We start from the raw sequence: 16,405 nt of genomic DNA on the forward strand, positions 1-16,405 counted from the left end.
ACTCTGTCGTGGTGGGCGAGGGTACGATTTTCAGTCAGCCTCAGCTTCTGTCTTTCAAATGGTGACCTGAAATTTGCTGACACTGTCAGAAGTGCCAGTTGTTTGTTTTTGTTGCTCTTAGAGGGTTGGTTTGTTCTAGTTGTCTCTGAGCTATGTCTTCTCAAGTGTATAGGAAGAGCCGGTGAGATGCTAGTAGTCCATGACTGAGTGATCAGCTTTGACTGGTCTGGAAGGGAAACCTTTCTCAGGGCTTTGGTGTGGAGAAGGTCTTTGGGGTCCTGGTGGACCAGAAGGTGGACGGGAGCCGGCAGTGCATGCTTGCAGCCTGGAAGGCCAACTCTATCCCGGGCTGCATTAAAAAAGCATCTACGTTTGATAAAGCAGCTCACAAAAGAAAACAACAACTTCTGGGAATGTAAAGGTTTTAGCTCTTGCGTAGAAACTTGGGTATAGTTGCGGTAGGTGAAAACGCAGAAATGCAAACGGAGAGTTCTCCTAGAGCTCATGTAGCGGTTATGGTGGGGTGAACGAACCCTGCTTTGCTTTTGGCTCCAAGCTTGCTTTCGGAGGCATTTCTGGGGGTGATGCAGTCACCAACCCTGGGGGTGTTCAAGAAACTTTTAGCTTTTGTACCTAGGGCCGTGGAGTCATGGGACATATTGGTGATAGGTGGATGGTTGGAGCCCTTGGAGGTCATTTCCAGCCTTGCCGATTCCCTGAGTCCTGTTTCTTAGCTCCAGAATCCCACTTTATCCTTCCCAAGGTTCAACAGGGATTTGTCGACGGGCTCTAACGCCTCTCATGCACGAATAAGACATTTGGGAATTGGGATGGATTTTATTGACGTGATTGGTGACAGGGTGACAGTGGTGACAGACTCCCTCATGCTTGTGCAGGACCCAATGGTGTCCCGATGAAGGGCCGCAGTGTGTTCTGGGGTCAGAAAAGAGCGGGCGTAGGTGGACGGATGCCAAGGGCAGGTGCCAGCTCTGCAGGCAGGACCCAGCGGAGGATGTCCTTCTGCAGCACAACTAGGGTGAAGAAAACAAGCTGCAGCAGGCCCAAGAACAGCAGAAACCTCCTGTGGAAGAGAAGAAGGTCCAGTCAGATCCGGGGGCACGTTTGTCACAGCACTTTCCAACCAGCCCCGGCAAGTGGCCCTGTGGACATGTGCCATACAGGGAGCAACGGAATCTGTTGTAGCTCTGCGCAGGGCTGCCAAGATCCCCACCCCACCTGCTCTCCCACCCAGGACCCTAAGCAATACTGAGGCATTTTATCCCCCAAAAGTCAAAAGCTGCCTGATGGTCTCTGGACCCCAGGGCGACTCACCGCAGCCAGGAAGTTACAAGTGGATGCTTCTGTGCTGCCGTCTGCTCATCCTAGAGGACAAAGCAAAGTAGGGCCACGCGTTGGGGTGAGCGCAGGTTTGGGCACTCGGAAGCCCTCCTTCGTCCCCACAGCCAGAGGGAGGCCCATATCCCCTGCGGTGGCCCTGAGGTGAGCCTTCCCTCCCCAAGGCCCCGCTGGGGCTTTCTCTCTTACCAATCGCACAGCCACTGTCTCCTGCAGCAGGGAACTCATGTGCTCTTCCCTGCGTGCCGTCTTCCTCCTGCTACAGACGCGGGGAGTTTGGTGTGTGAGAAGAGGCCTCGGCCGGCACCAGGACCTCTCCCCTAACCCCCCCCCCCCCCCCCATCCCATGGTGGCCACGGGGACCCGAGGCAGCTGCCCGGCCTCTGCTGGAGCTGGGACGGGCACCCCTGGGTGCCAGACCTGCACAGGCCCGGCCTTCCCGAGCTCCAGCCGACGGCCCAGATGGCTGGGGGCTGCTGGGATCCCAGCTCCCCCCTGCCTCAGGTCTGGGCTGTGCTGCTACTCACGGCGCAGTGCGCTTTTGGGCCCTCCGTTGTGCCTTCTGGAGGTTTTTCATCTCCATTTCCACCTCCTCCTTCAGTGCCTGGGGAAGGAAAGGGTCCGGTCAAGAGCCCGTCCCGTGTCTGCTGGCAGGGGGCTTTCCCCGATCAGTGCGCTGCTCTCCATTCTCTCCCTCCCACCCTGCGTACCTGACGGATTTTGGTCTGCTCTCGGAGAACAGCTGCCAGCTCCGCAGACCTCTTCTTACACTGCAAGGCAATAGGGACCAGGGGCATGGATGCAGGGTGGGAAAGGGTGTTTGCAGCCCGCGCCCAGGGCACAGCAAGGCCAGGCCCGAGCAGGGCAGCAAGCCCTGCGGCGCCCTGGCTGCGTGGCCCAGCAGCTCTGCCCTGCGGGGTTTCTGCAGGTGGCTCACGCACCTCCATGAGCTCCTCCAGCAGTGCGCCTGACTCAGCGTTGTCTACCGCCAGCATTTCACTGGAGTACTTCTCTGCCATGGCTTCAGCTGCGCGCGCAACAGAAGGCAGATGGGTGTGAGGGGCACGGCTGTGGGCATGGCAGGGATAGAACCCTATCCCAGTGCGCCATTGCGCGTGGGAGCTCACGCGTGCTCCTTTCCGGCTGTGCTTTGGCACACCGGGTGTCCCACGTGCAGCCCTGGCCACTGCCACGAGTGCCGGCATGGGTACAGCTGCCAGCCCATGACCATGAGGCATGGCCTCATCTCCCCCCTCTGGCAGGCACAGGCAGGCTCTTTCAGACCCAACACGGCCGTGCGCCGGCACTGCGAGAAGGGGAGACGAGGCCTGGTGCCAGGCAAGCTGCAGGGCTTCTTACCGCTCAGTGCGCACAGCTGCGGATGAGTTCGCGACAGTCCTCGACCACGCTGTGGGCTGGGAGGGCACCGGGGGCACTCTCTGCCTTCAGTCTCCTCTCCCAATCTCTCCCACCTCCTCGCAGTGCCAGTGCTCAGCACCAAGTGCTCTCTGTGCCCAGGGAGCGGTGCTTCTGCTACTCTGCAGGGTGATTGCGTCACAATGCTCTGGCTGTGACGCGTGCCCCTCCGCCCACGGGGAAGCGCCGCTCCTCGGCTGGTGTGCAGAGCATCAGGAGGCGATCATAGAATCATAGAATCGCTAAGGTTGGAAAAGACCCACGGGATCACCCAGTCCAACCATTCGCCCTTCACCAATGGTTCTCGCTAAACCGTGTCCCTCAGCACAACATCCAAACGGTCTTTGAACGCCACCAGGCTCAGTGACTCCACCACCTCTCTGGGCAGCCCATTCCACTGCCTTTTCCTTATCCTCAGCGGTCACATTCGCAGCCTCATCCAGTAGGGAATGGAGATTTTCCCTGCTCCTCCTCTTACTGTTGATATACTTGTAAAAGAGTTTCTTGTTCCCTTTTACCTTAGCAGCCAGGTTGAGTTCAATGGTTGAGATGGACACCAGGGAAAAGGAGGATGAGATAGGTATGTGAACTGGGGTTTCCAGTGGAGAGGAACAAGATGAGCTGAAGAGGTGATTCAAGATAGCTAGCGTGGCTTTGTTAAGGGCAGATTGCACCTGACCAATCTGGTGGCCTTCTGTGATGGAGTAATGGCATCGGTGGACAGGGGAAGGGCAACGCGTGTCATCTATCTGGACTTCTGCAAAGCCTTTGACGTGGTCCCTCACCACATCCTTCTCTCTAAACTGGGGAGGTGTGGATTTGAAGGATGGACTGTTCAGTGGGTTAGGAATTGGCTGATTGGACGCAGCCAAAGGGTTGTGATGAATGGTTCTGTATTAGGGTGGAGGCTGTGTATCGAAGTGTGACTACTATGTTTCTTGGGTGACCTGAAACTGACAGAAGGCAGCTGTATCAACTGTCTCCTATTCTTAAAAACAATTACTGGGATTTTTTCATTGTTCTTGCTGACTGTTCTGTTGAACGTAAATAAGATGGAGATCACTTTTTTTTTTTTTTTTTTTTTTTTTTGCTGTAGCTTCTAAAAAAATGGTTTTTTTGATTAAAAAATACTCTAGAACTAATGTGTCATGTTCTGTAGAATGCTTTCTTTTCCTTGATAGTGTATAGATTGTTGCCTTTTGTCCAAAATGTGAAAAACATGCCCACTTGGTACAGGCAATAAGGGAGGTGAAGTGCTGGAGAGGAAATTAGTGAAAACCGTAATGAATGAGAAAATGTAAACGTGTTACGTCCTTAATACATAAATAAGCTGCTTATGTTCCTAAGGCCTTTCGATCTTAGGAACTAATGTTTTAACTTCCTGTTTAGTGTTATGCAAAGGTCATATTCATATTTCCTTTGTGTAGAAGACACTCTACTTTGCTTGGTAGTATTTGATGAATACAGCACTTAACATTCATTACGTGGTGAAGATAAGAAAGTTGAAAACAGCTCAGAGAAATGCAGAATGATTGCCTTATAATGACCACAGCTACGTCACCGGAATAAAATGGGTGGTGATGTTCAGCTATTGCCCCTGATGATCAGGAAAGAATGGTGCCATTGGAAATATCTGCACCAGAAAAAACTCTAACAAATTAAGGGACTACTTTGAAGAAAAAACAACAACAACAACAAAACAAGAATGTATATCAGGGAAAAAAACAAAACAAAACAAAAAAAACATGTTAAATTCTGTGACAGTGGATTTGCTAATGTGGGTGCTCAGCTTACAGGTGAGAGATGATAGTACAAAAATGGGTAGTACAGTTTTGTCTGTCTGCTTTACCTGTGGTGATGATGGTGTGCATGAATGTGAGCTTTTCAGCTGCGTTTCTTAACCTGGGGGACTTCCTATTAGGTCTGCTCTGTTAGTGCCTCCTTCTTTAGTGTGTTGGACTGTAATGTTGGAAGTGGATGTTGGTGGTAGATTTTGAACCTTCCTGTCAATGCCCCATGACTTCTGTTGCTGTCTGCAGTCTGACAGGATGGCGTCTGATATAGGAGCGTGGATGAAGCACAGGTGTGTCATTGAATTACTTGGTGTTGGAAAAAAAGGGCACCCACTGGCGTTCAGCAATCCTTGCTGAACTTTTAGGGAGGCAAAAGGGTGAATGTGAGCACAGTGTGGTGGTGAATGGCGTGTTTCAGAGGAAAATGATGAGTATAGAGCAAGACGAGGTTTTCTCTTACAATGTATGATGAAGCCTATGTATTTGTTGCACATGCTTATATTGGAAGTGATGATATTAAGTGTGCTTTTGTAAATTTTGCCAAAATATTTTTGACTTGTACCAGGAACCTCTTAAGTTCTACCAGAAGTACGAGTAAGAATGCTTCCAATAATGACTATGATTTAGGGAACTGTAACATTCTGCAAGTAGCTGAAGAATATAAGCATCAAGATAATCTTGGTATGGTGATATAACTACAGTAGTAGAAGGTACTAATGTACTAACTACTAAAAATGATGGGGAAGACAGGCAGAATAGCTAGGTAAATCCTTTCTTTTGGAAGATGCATGGAATTTCTTCTTCTTGAGAAATTAGAATACTTGTTCTTTACACCACTTAGGACTTCTTTAAGGCTTGCTTTTTTCATTTGAAATAGTCTTTTTGAGTAATCACGGAGGGGGGTGGGGGGGGAAAGCAAATGATGTCAAAGTCAAGTGAAATGCACAATCCTTTGTGTGTCTACCAGTATATTCTATTTACTTGATCTTCCAAAATAAGTAAGTAAATAAATAAATTCCTGTTGTAATATGAATAACTGGAAGAGAGAATCAACAGAAGAAACATAAAGGCCAAAGAAACATGGGCTGCTTGTTTAGTTCCTGGTGGTTTATGGTTTTTACATGCTTCCATGAGAGAGACTCGATAGACAAAACAGAATAACAAAGCATGCGTGTTATTGAAAGGTGGAGCGGGAACAATCAGAGTTCGTCATGCATGTTATCGCTGGACTTAAGATCCAGATGTTGAGAACAGCTAGTTCAGCAAGTGTACCTGCTAAATTCTTTCTGTATTCTAACTTAAGGCAGAGGAAGTAGATGAATGAAACAAATGTCTTCAATTTTTTGTATCCTTGAGGACTTTCTGAAGCTTGGTTTCTGTCACAGCACTGACAATGTCATTACAGGGAGCCGAAAGTTGTTTCATAAAACTTGGACTGAACAGACATGAAACTGAAGCTTCACCACTGCCAGAGTATCACCACATGTAGAACACATTTAAAAATACTAGGTAAAAGGAATGACTATTTTACTAGGAGTAATCCAGCAGACTGCTTAGGAGAGCAGGAATTTCTGATTTTAAGGTCGATGTTTAGTCAGTCAGTTGAGATTTCTTGACTTGGATTTGTGCATTGGATTGGCCACATGGCCAATAATAAGTAAGCTTACTGCAGGAAGGCAATACTGACATGCAGGCTCAAATGTCAAATGTTGGTTTCTAGATGAGCGTGAGCATGCTCTGACTACTTGACCTGAGACTCTGTCGTGGTGGGCGAGGGTACGATTTTCAGTCAGCCTCAGCTTCTGTCTTTCAAATGGTGACCTGAAATTTGCTGACACTGTCAGAAGTGCCAGTTGTTTGTTTTTGTTGCTCTTAGAGGGTTGGTTTGTTCTAGTTGTCTCTGAGCTATGTCTTCTCAAGTGTATAGGAAGAGCCGGTGAGATGCTAGTAGTCCATGACTGAGTGATCAGCTTTGACTGGTCTGGAAGGGAAACCTTTCTCAGGGCTTTGGTGTGGAGAAGGTCTTTGGGGTCCTGGTGGACCAGAAGGTGGACGGGAGCCGGCAGTGCATGCTTGCAGCCTGGAAGGCCAACTCTCTCCCGGGCTGCATTAAAAAAGCATCTACGTTTGATAAAGAAGCTCACAAAAGAAAACAACAACTTCTGGGAATGTAAAGGTTTTAGCTCTTGCGTAGAAACTTGGGTATAGTTGCGGTAGGTGAAAACGCAGAAATGCAAACGGAGAGTTCTCCTAGAGCTCATGTAGCGGTTATGGTGGGGTGAACGAACCCTGCTTTGCTTTTGGCTCCAAGCTTGCTTTCGGAGGCATTTCTGGGGGTGATGCAGTCACCAACCCTGGGGGTGTTCAAGAAACTTTTAGCTTTTGTACCTAGGGCCGTGGAGTCATGGGACATATTGGTGATAGGTGGATGGTTGGAGCCCTTGGAGGTCATTTCCAGCCTTGCCGATTCCCTGAGTCCTGTTTCTTAGCTCCAGAATCCCACTTTATCCTTCCCAAGGTTCAACAGGGATTTGTCGACGGGCTCTAACGCCTCTCATGCACGAATAAGACATTTGGGAATTGGGATGGATTTTATTGACGTGATTGGTGACAGGGTGACAATGGTGACAGACTCCCTCATGCTTGTGCAGACCCAATGGTGTCCCGATGAAGGGCCGCAGTGTGTTCTGGGGTCAGAAAAGAGCGGGCGTAGGTGGACGGATGCCAAGGGCAGGTGCCAGCTCTGCAGGCAGGACCCAGCGGAGGATGTCCTTCTGCAGCACAACTAGGGTGAAGAAAACAAGCTGCAGCAGGCCCAAGAACAGCAGAAACCTCCTGTGGAAGAGAAGAAGGTCCAGTCAGATCCGGGGGCACGTTTGTCACAGCACTTTCCAACCAGCCCCGGCAAGTGGCCCGTGGACATGTGCCATACAGGGAGCAACGGAATCTGTTGTAGCTCTGCGCAGGGCTGCCAAGATCCCCACCCCACCTGCTCTCCCACCCAGGACCCTAAGCAATACTGAGGCATTTTATCCCCCAAAAGTCAAAAGCTGCCTGATGGTCTCTGGACCCCAGGGCGACTCACCGCAGCCAGGAAGTTACAAGTGGATGCTTCTGTGCTGCCGTCTGCTCATCCTAGAGGACAAAGCAAAGTAGGGCCACGCGTTGGGGTGAGCGCAGGTTTGGGCACTCGGAAGCCCTCCTTCGTCCCCACAGCCAGAGGGAGGCCCATATCCCCTGCGGTGGCCCTGAGGTGAGCCTTCCCTCCCCAAGGCCCCGCTGGGGCTTTCTCTCTTACCAATCGCACAGCCACTGTCTCCTGCAGCAGGGAACTCATGTGCTCTTCCCTGCGTGTCGTCTTCCTCCTGCTACAGACGCGGGGAGTTTGGTGTGTGAGAAGAGGCCTCGGCCGGCACCAGGACCTCTCCCCTAACCCCCCCCCCCCCCCCCATCCCATGGTGGCCACGGGGACCCGAGGCAGCTGCCCGGCCTCTGCTGGAGCTGGGACGGGCACCCCTGGGTGCCAGACCTGCACAGGCCCGGCCTTCCCGAGCTCCAGCCGACGGCCCAGATGGCTGGGGGCTGCTGGGATCCCAGCTCCCCCCTGCCTCAGGTCTGGGCTGTGCTGCTACTCACGGCGCAGTGCGCTTTTGGGCCCTCCGTTGTGCCTTCTGGAGGTTTTTCATCTCCATTTCCACCTCCTCCTTCAGTGCCTGGGGAAGGAAAGGGTCCGGTCAAGAGCCCGTCCCGTGTCTGCTGGCAGGGGGCTTTCCCCGATCAGTGCGCTGCTCTCCATTCTCTCCCTCCCACCCTGCGTACCTGACGGATTTTGGTCTGCTCTCGGAGAACAGCTGCCAGCTCCGCAGACCTCTTCTTATACTGCAAGGCAATGGGGACCAGGGGCATGGATGCAGGGTGGGAAAGGGTGTTTGCAGCCCGCGCCCAGGGCACAGCAAGGCCAGGCCGGAGCAGGGCAGCAAGCCCTGCGGCGCCCTGGCTGCGTGGCCCAGCAGCTCTGCCCTGCGGGGTTTCTGCAGGTGGCTCACGCACCTCCATGAGCTCCTCCAGCAGTGCGCCTGACTCAGCGTTGTCTACCGCCAGCATTTCACTGGAGTACTTCTCTGCCATGGCTTCAGCTGCGCGCGCAACAGAAGGCAGATGGGTGTGAGGGGCACGGCTGTGGGCATGGCAGGGATAGAACCCTATCCCAGTGCGCCATTGCGCGTGGGAGCTCACGCGTGCTCCTTTCCGGCTGTGCTTTGGCACACCGGGTGTCCCACGTGCAGCCCTGGCCACTGCCACGAGTGCCGGCATGGGTACAGCTGCCAGCCCATGACCATGAGGCATGGCCTCATCCCCCCCCTCTGGCAGGCACAGGCAGGCTCTTTCAGACCCAACACGGCCGTGCGCCGGCACTGCGAGAAGGGGAGACGAGGCCTGGTGCCAGGCAAGCTGCAGGGCTTCTTACCGCTCAGTGCGCACAGCTGCGGATGGGTTCGCGACAGTCCTCGACCACGCTGTGGGCTGGGAGGGCACCGGGGGCACTCTCTGCCTTCAGTCTCCTCTCCCAATCTCTCCCACCTCCTCGCAGTGCCAGTGCTCAGCACCAAGTGCTCTCTGTGCCCAGGGAGCGGTGCTTCTGCTACTCTGCAGGGTGATTGCGTCACAATGCTCTGGCTGTGACGCGTGCCCCTCCGCCCACGGGGAAGCGCCGCTCCTCGGCTGGTGTGCAGAGCATCAGGAGGCGATCATAGAATCATAGAATCGCTAAGGTTGGAAAAGACCCACGGGATCACCCAGTCCAACCATTCGCCCTTCACCAATGGTTCTCGCTAAACCGTGTCCCTCAGCACAACATCCAAACGGTCTTTGAACGCCACCAGGCTCAGTGACTTCACCACCTCTCTGGGCAGCCCATTCCACTGCCTTTTCCTTATCCTCAGCGGTCACATTCGCAGCCTCATCCAGTAGGGAATGGAGATTTTCCCTGGTCCTCCTCTTACTGTTGATATACTTGTAAAAGAGTTTCTTGTTCCCTTTTACCTTAGCAGCCAGGTTGAGTTCAATGGTTGAGATGGACACCAGGGAAAAGGAGGATGAGATAGGTATGTGAACTGGGGTTTCCAGTGGAGAGGAACAAGATGAGCTGAAGAGGTGATTCAAGATAGCTAGCGTGGCTTTGTTAAGGGCAGATTGCACCTGACCAATCTGGTGGCCTTCTGTGATGGAGTAATGGCATCGGTGGACAGGGGAAGGGCAACGCGTGTCATCTATCTGGACTTCTGCAAAGCCTTTGACGTGGTCCCTCACCACATCCTTGTCTCTAAACTGGGGAGGGGTGGATTTGAAGGATGGACTGTTCAGTGGGTTAGGAATTGGCTGATTGGACGCAGCCAAAGGGTTGTGATGAATGGTTCTGTGTCAGGGTGGAGGCTGTGTATCGAAGTGTGACTACTACGTTTCTTGGGTGACCTGAAACTGACAGAAGGCAGCTGTATCAACTGTCTCCTATTCTTAAAAACAATTACTGGGATTTTTCATTGTTCTTGCTGACTGTTCTGTTGAACGTAAATAAGATGGAGATCACTTTTTTTTTTTTTTTTCTTTTGCTGTAGCTTCTAAAAAAATGGTTTTTTGATTAAAAAATACTCTAGAACTAATGTGTCATGTTCTGTAGAATGCTTTCTTTTCCTTGATAGTGTATAGATTGTTGCCTTTTGTCCAAAATGTGAAAAACATGCCCACTTGGTACAGGCAATAAGGGAGGTGAAGTGCTGGAGAGGAAATTAGTGAAAAACGTAATGAATGAGAAAATGTAAACGTGTTACGTCCTTAATACATAAATAAGCTGCTTATGTTCCTAAGGCCTTTCGATCTTAGGAACTAATGTTTTAACTTCCTGTTTAGTGTTATGCAAAGGTCATATTCATATTTCCTTTGTGTAGAAGACACTCTACTTTGCTTGGTAGTATTTGATGAATACAGCACTTAACATTCATTACGTGGTGAAGATAAGAAAGTTGAAAACAGCTCAGAGAAATGCAGAATGATTGCCTTATAATGACCACAGCTACGTCACCGGAATAAAATGGGTGGTGATGTTCAGCTATTGCCCCTGATGATCAGGAAAGAATGGTGCCATTGGAAATATCTGCACCAGAAAAAACTCTAACAAATTAAGGGACTACTTTGAAGAAAAAACAACAACAACAACAAAACAAGAATGTATATCAGGGAAAAAAACAAAACAAAACAAAAAAAACATGTTAAATTCTGTGACAGTGGATTTGCTAATGTGGGTGCTCAGCTTACAGGTGAGAGATGATAGTACAAAAATGGGTAGTACAGTTTTGTCTGTCTGCTTTACCTGTGGTGATGATGGTGTGCATGAATGTGAGCTTTTCAGCTGCGTTTCTTAACCTGGGGGACTTCCTATTAGGTCTGCTCTGTTAGTGCCTCCTTCTTTAGTGTGTTGGACTGTAACGTTGGAAGTGGATGTTGGTGGTAGATTTTGAACCTTCCTGTCAATGCCCCATGACTTCTGTTGCTGTCTGCAGTCTGACAGGATGGCGTCTGATATAGGAGCGTGGATGAAGCACAGGTGTGTCATTGAATTACTTGGTGTTGGAAAAAAAGGGCACCCACTGGCGTTCAGCAATCCTTGCTGAACTTTTAGGGAGGCAAAAGGGTGAATGTGAGCACAGTGTGGTGGTGAATGGCGTGTTTCAGAGGAAAATGATGAGTATAGAGCAAGACGAGGTTTTCTCTTACAATGTATGATGAAGCCTATGTATTTGTTGCACATGCTTATATTGGAAGTGATGATATTAAGTGTGCTTTTGTAAATTTTGCCAAAATATTTTTGACTTGTACCAGGAACCTCTTAAGTTCTACCAGAAGTACGAGTAAGAATGCTTCCAATAATGACTATGATTTAGGGAACCGTAACATTCTGCAAGTAGCTGAAGAATATAAGCATCAAGATAATCTTGGTATGGTGATATAACTACAGTAGTAGAAGGTACTAATGTACTAACTACTAAAAATGATGGGGAAGACAGGCAGAATAGCTAGGTAAATCCTTTCTTTTGGAAGATGCATGGAATTTCTTCTTCTTGAGAAATTAGAATACTTGTTCTTTACACCACTTAGGACTTCTTTAAGGCTTGCTTTTTTCATTTGAAATAGTCTTTTTGAGTAATCACGGAGGGGGGTGGGGGGGGGAAGCAAATGATGTCAAAGTCAAGTGAAATGCACAATCCTTTGTGTGTCTACCAGTATATTCTATTTACTTGATCTTCCAAAATAAGTAAGTAAATAAATAAATTCCTGTTGTAATATGAATAACTGGAAGAGAGAATCAACAGAAGAAACATAAAGGCCAAAGAAACATGGGCTGCTTGTTTAGTTGCTGGTGGTTTATGGTTTTTACATGCTTCCATGAGAGAGACTCGATAGACAAAACAGAATAACAAAGCATGCGTGTTATTGAAAGGTGGAGCGGGAACAATCAGAGTTCGTCATGCATGTTATCGCTGGACTTAAGATCCAGATGTTGAGAACAGCTAGTTCAGCAAGTGTACCTGCTAAATTCTTTCTGTATTCTAACTGAAGGCAGAGGAAGTAGATGAATGAAACAAATGTCTTCAATTTTTTGTATCCTTGAGGACTTTCTGAAGCTTGGTTTCTGTCACAGCACTGACAATGTCATTACAGGGAGCCGAAAGTTGTTTCATAAAACTTGGACTGAACAGACATGAAACTGAAGCTTCACCACTGCCAGAGTATCACCACATGTAGAACACATTTAAAAATACTAGGTAAAAGGAATGACTATTTTACTAGGAGTAATCCAGCAGACTGCTTAGGAGAGCAGGAATTTCTGATTTTAAGGTCGATGTTTAGTCAGTCAGTTGAGATTTCTTGACTTGGATTTGTGCATTGGATTGGCCACATGGCCAATAATAAGTAAGCTTACTGCAGGAAGGCAATACTGACATGCAGGCTCAAATGTCAAATGTTGGTTTCTAGATGAGCGTGAGCATGCTCTGACTACTTGACCTGAGACTCTGTCGTGGTGGGCGAGGGTACGATTTTCAGTCAGCCTCAGCTTCTGTCTTTCAAATCGTGACCTGAAATTTGCTGACACTGTCAGAAGTGCCAGTTGTTTGTTTTTGTTGCTCTTAGAGGGTTGGTTTGTTCTAGTTGTCTCTGAGCTATGTCTTCTCAAGTGTATAGGAAGAGCCGGTGAGATGCTAGTAGTCCATGACTGAGTGATCAGCTTTGACTGGTCTGGAAGGGAAACCTTTCTCAGGGCTTTGGTGTGGAGAAGGTCTTTGGGGTCCTGGTGGACCAGAAGGTGGACGGGAGCCGGCAGTGCATGCTTGCAGCCTGGAAGGCCAACTCTATCCCGGGCTGCATTAAAAAAGCATCTACGTTTGATAAAGAAGCTCACAAAAGAAAACAACAACTTCTGGGAATGTAAAGGTTTTAGCTCTTGCGTAGAAACTTGGGTATAGTTGCGGTAGGTGAAAACACAGAAATGCAAACGGAGAGTTCTCCTAGAGCTCATGTAGCGGTTATGGTGGGGTGAACGAACCCTGCTTTGCTTTTGGCTCAAAGCTTGCTTTCGGAGGCATTTCTGGGGGTGATGCAGTCACCAACCCTGGGGGTGTTCAAGAAACTTTTAGCTTTTGTACCTAGGGCCGTGGAGTCATGGGACATATTGGTGATAGGTGGATGGTTGGAGCCCTTGGAGGTCATTTCCAGCCTTGCCGATTCCCTGAGTCCTGTTTCTTAGCTCCGGAATCCCACTTTATCCTTCCCAAGGTTCAACAGGGATTTGTCGACGGGCTCTAACGCCTCTCATGCACGAATAAGACATTTGGGAATTGGGATGGATTTTATTGACGTGATTGGTGACAGGGTGACAATGGTGACAGACTCCCTAATGCTTGTGCAGGCCCAATGGTGTCCCGATGAAGGGCCGCAGTGTGTTCTGGGGTCAGAAAAGAGCGGGCGTAGGTGGACGGATGCCAAGGGCAGGTGCCAGCTCTGCAGGCAGGACCCAGCGGAGGATGTCCTTCTGCAGCACAACTAGGGTGAAGAAAACAAGCTGCAGCAGGCCCAAGAACAGCAGAAACCTCCTGTGGAAGAGAAGAAGGTCCAGTCAGATCCGGGGGCACGTTTGTCACAGCACTTTCCAACCAGCCCCGGCAAGTGGCCCGTGGACATGTGCCATACAGGGAGCAACGGAATCTGTTGTAGCTCTGCGCAGGGCTGCCAAGATCCCCACCCCACCTGCTCTCCCACCCAGGACCCTAAGCAATACTGAGGCATTTTATCCCCCAAAAGTCAAAAGCTGCCTGATGGTCTCTGGACCCCAGGGCGACTCACCGCAGCCAGGAAGTTACAAGTGGATGCTTCTGTGCTGCCGTCTGCTCATCCTAGAGGACAAAGCAAAGTAGGGCCACGCGTTGGGGTGAGCGCAGGTTTGGGCACTCGGAAGCCCTCCTTCGTCCCCACAGCCAGAGGGAGGCCCATATCCCCTGCGGTGGCCCTGAGGTGAGCCTTCCCTCCCCAAGGCCCCGCTGGGGCTTTCTCTCTTACCAATCGCACAGCCACTGTCTCCTGCAGCAGGGAACTCATGTGCTCTTCCCTGCGTGTCATCTTCCTCCTGCTACAGACGCGGGGAGTTTGGTGTGTGAGAAGAGGCCTCGGCCGGCACCAGGACCTCTCCCCTACCCCCCCCCCCCCCCCCCCATCCCATGGTGGCCACGGGGACCCGAGGCAGCTGCCCGGCCTCTGCTGGAGCTGGGACGGGCACCCCTGGGTGCCAGACCTGCACAGGGCCGGCCTTCCCGAGCTCCAGCCGACGGCCCAGATGGCTGGGGGCTGCTGGGATCCCAGCTCCCCCCTGCCTCAGGTCTGGGCTGTGCTGCTACTCACGGCGCAGTGCGCTTTTGGGCCCTCCGTTGTGCCTTCTGGAGGTTTTTCATCTCCATTTCCACCTCCTCCTTCAGTGCCTGGGGAAGGAAAGGGTCCGGTCAAGAGCCCGTCCCGTGTCTGCAGGCAGGGGGCTTTCCCCGATCAGTGCGCTGCTCTCCATTCTCTCCCTCCCACCCTGCGTACCTGACGGATTTTGGTCTGCTCTCGGAGAACAGCTGCCAGCTCCGCAGACCTCTTCTTATACTGCAAGGCAATGGGGACCAGGGGCATGGATGCAGGGTGGGAAAGGGTGTTTGCAGCCCGCGCCCAGGGCACAGCAAGGCCAGGCCGGAGCGGGGCAGCAAGCCCTGCGGCGCCCTGGCTGCGTGGCCCAGCAGCTCTGCCCTGCGGGGTTTCTGCAGGTGGCTCACGCACCTCCATGAGCTCCTCCAGCAGTGCGCCTGACTCAGCGTTGTCTACCGCCAGCATTTCACTGGAGTACTTCTCTGCCATGGCTTCAGCTGCGCGCGCAACAGAAGGCAGATGGGTGTGAGGGGCACGGCTGTGGGCATGGCAGGGATAGAACCCTATCCCAGTGCGCCATTGCGCGTGGGAGCTCACGCGTGCTCCTTTCCGGCTGTGCTTTGGCACACCGGGTGTCCCACGTGCAGCCCTGGCCACTGCCACGAGTGCCGGCATGGGTACAGCTGCCAGCCCATGACCGTGAGGCATGGCCTCATCCCCCCGTTCTGGCAGGCACAGGCAGGCTCTTTCAGACCCAACACGGCCGTGCGCCGGCACTGCGAGAAGGGGAGACGAGGCCTGGTGCCAGGCAAGCTGCAGGGCTTCTCACCGCTCAGTGCGCACAGCTGCGGATGGGTTCGCGACAGTCCTCGACCACGCTGTGGGCTGGGAGGGCACCGGGGGCACTCTCTGCCTTCAGTCTCCTCTCCCAATCTCTCCCACCTCCTCGCAGTGCCGGTGCTCAGCACCAAGTGCTCTCTGTGCCCAGGGAGCGGTGCTTCTGCTACTCTGCAGGGTGATTGCGTCACAATGCTCTGGCTGTGACGCGTGCCCCTCCGCCCACGGGGAAGCGCCGCTCCTCGGCTGGTGTGCAGAGCATCAGGAGGCGATCATAGAATCATAGAATCGCTAAGGTTGGAAAAGACCCGCGGGATCACCCAGTCCAACCATTCGCCCTTCACCAATGGTTCTCGCTAAACCGTGTCCCTCAGCACAACATCCAAACGGTCTTTGAACGCCACCAGGCTCAGTGACTCCACCACCTCTCTGGGCAGCCCATTCCACTGCCTTTTCCTTATCCTCAGCGGTCACATTCGCAGCCTCATCCAGTAGGGAATGGAGATTTTCCCTGGTCCTCCTCTTACTGTTGATATACTTGTAAAAGAGTTTCTTGTTCCCTTTTACCTTAGCAGCCAGGTTGAGTTCAATGGTTGAGATGGACACCAGGGAAAAGGAGGATGAGATAGGTATGTGAACTGGGGTTTCCAGTGGAGAGGAACAAGATGAGCTGAAGAGGTGATTCAAGATAGCTAGCGTGGCTTTGTTAAGGGCAGATTGCACCTGACCAATCTGGTGGCCTTCTGTGATGGAGTAATGGCATCGGTGGACAGGGGAAGGGCAACGCGTGTCATCTATCTGGACTTCTGCAAAGCCTTTGACGTGGTCCCTCACCACATCCTTGTCTCTAAACTGGGGAGGGGTGGATTTGAAGGATGGACTGTTCAGTGGGTTAGGAATTGGCTGATTGGACGCAGCCAAAGGGTTGTGATGAATGGTTCTGTGTCAGGGTGGAGGCTGTGTATCGAAGTGTGACTACTACGTTTCTTGGGTGACCTGAAACTGACAGAAGGCAGCTGTATCAACTGTCTCCTATTCTTAAAAACAATTAC

At 51.3% G+C, this 16,405-nt stretch overlaps 3 protein-coding genes across 9 annotated transcripts in view; 1 reads left to right on the forward strand and 2 right to left on the reverse strand.

Moving 5' to 3' along the window:
- PCDH15 (protocadherin related 15) overlaps positions 1-16,405 on the forward strand; it is a 990,968-nt gene that overhangs the window by 386,957 nt on the left and 587,606 nt on the right. The gene's annotated exons all lie outside the window — the stretch shown is intronic.
- On the reverse strand, positions 906-3,112 carry LOC121111196. 2 transcript variants are annotated; one of them, XM_040702560.1, is made up of 7 exons: positions 2,716-3,112; positions 2,298-2,383; positions 2,067-2,126; positions 1,884-1,960; positions 1,546-1,615; positions 1,333-1,382; positions 906-1,081 (listed from the first exon to the last, which is right to left on the reverse strand). In XM_040702560.1, the coding sequence occupies exons 2-7, from the start codon at positions 2,373-2,375 to the stop codon at positions 940-942; spliced, it is 477 nt and encodes a 158-aa protein (XP_040558494.1). In that variant the 5' UTR covers positions 2,376-2,383; positions 2,716-3,112; the 3' UTR covers positions 906-939. The 2 variants fall into 2 exon arrangements, with proteins under 2 accessions (XP_040558494.1, XP_040558493.1); XM_040702559.2 differs by lacking the exon at positions 2,716-3,112 and having other exon boundaries at positions 2,298-2,666.
- LOC121113297 lies at positions 10,170-15,734 on the reverse strand. Of its 2 annotated transcripts, XM_040702558.1 has the most exons (7): positions 15,346-15,734; positions 14,928-15,013; positions 14,697-14,756; positions 14,514-14,590; positions 14,175-14,244; positions 13,962-14,011; positions 10,170-13,711 (listed from the first exon to the last, which is right to left on the reverse strand). In XM_040702558.1, exons 2-7 carry the CDS (start codon positions 15,003-15,005, stop codon positions 13,570-13,572), a joined length of 477 nt encoding a protein of 158 aa, XP_040558492.1. In that variant the 5' UTR covers positions 15,006-15,013; positions 15,346-15,734; the 3' UTR covers positions 10,170-13,569. The 2 variants fall into 2 exon arrangements, with proteins under 2 accessions (XP_040558492.1, XP_040558491.1); XM_040702557.2 differs by lacking the exon at positions 15,346-15,734 and having other exon boundaries at positions 14,928-15,296.

Source organism: Gallus gallus, chromosome 6, assembly GCF_016699485.2.
Source record: "Gallus gallus isolate bGalGal1 chromosome 6, bGalGal1.mat.broiler.GRCg7b, whole genome shotgun sequence".
Taxonomy (NCBI): domain Eukaryota; kingdom Metazoa; phylum Chordata; class Aves; order Galliformes; family Phasianidae; genus Gallus; species Gallus gallus.

Excerpts from the sequence above, each read along its gene's own strand:
- LOC121111196 (XM_040702559.2), bottom strand. The coding sequence starts at position 2,594 with ATGCCTCATGGTCATGGGCTGGCAGCTGTACCCATGCCGGCACTCGTG. Across the intron at positions 1,616-1,883 it reads GCCCAAAAGCGCACTGCGCC|CAGGAGGAAGACGGCACGCA; the intron begins GTGAGTAGCAGC and ends CCGCGTCTGTAG. Across the intron at positions 1,082-1,332 it reads CTTGTAACTTCCTGGCTGCG|GAGGTTTCTGCTGTTCTTGG; the intron begins GTGAGTCGCCCT and ends TCTCTTCCACAG.
- LOC121113297 (XM_040702557.2), bottom strand. The coding sequence starts at position 15,224 with ATGCCTCACGGTCATGGGCTGGCAGCTGTACCCATGCCGGCACTCGTG. Across the intron at positions 14,757-14,927 it reads TGCTGGAGGAGCTCATGGAG|TATAAGAAGAGGTCTGCGGA; the intron begins GTGCGTGAGCCA and ends ATTGCCTTGCAG. Across the intron at positions 14,012-14,174 it reads AGACAGTGGCTGTGCGATTG|GATGAGCAGACGGCAGCACA; the intron begins GTAAGAGAGAAA and ends TTTGTCCTCTAG.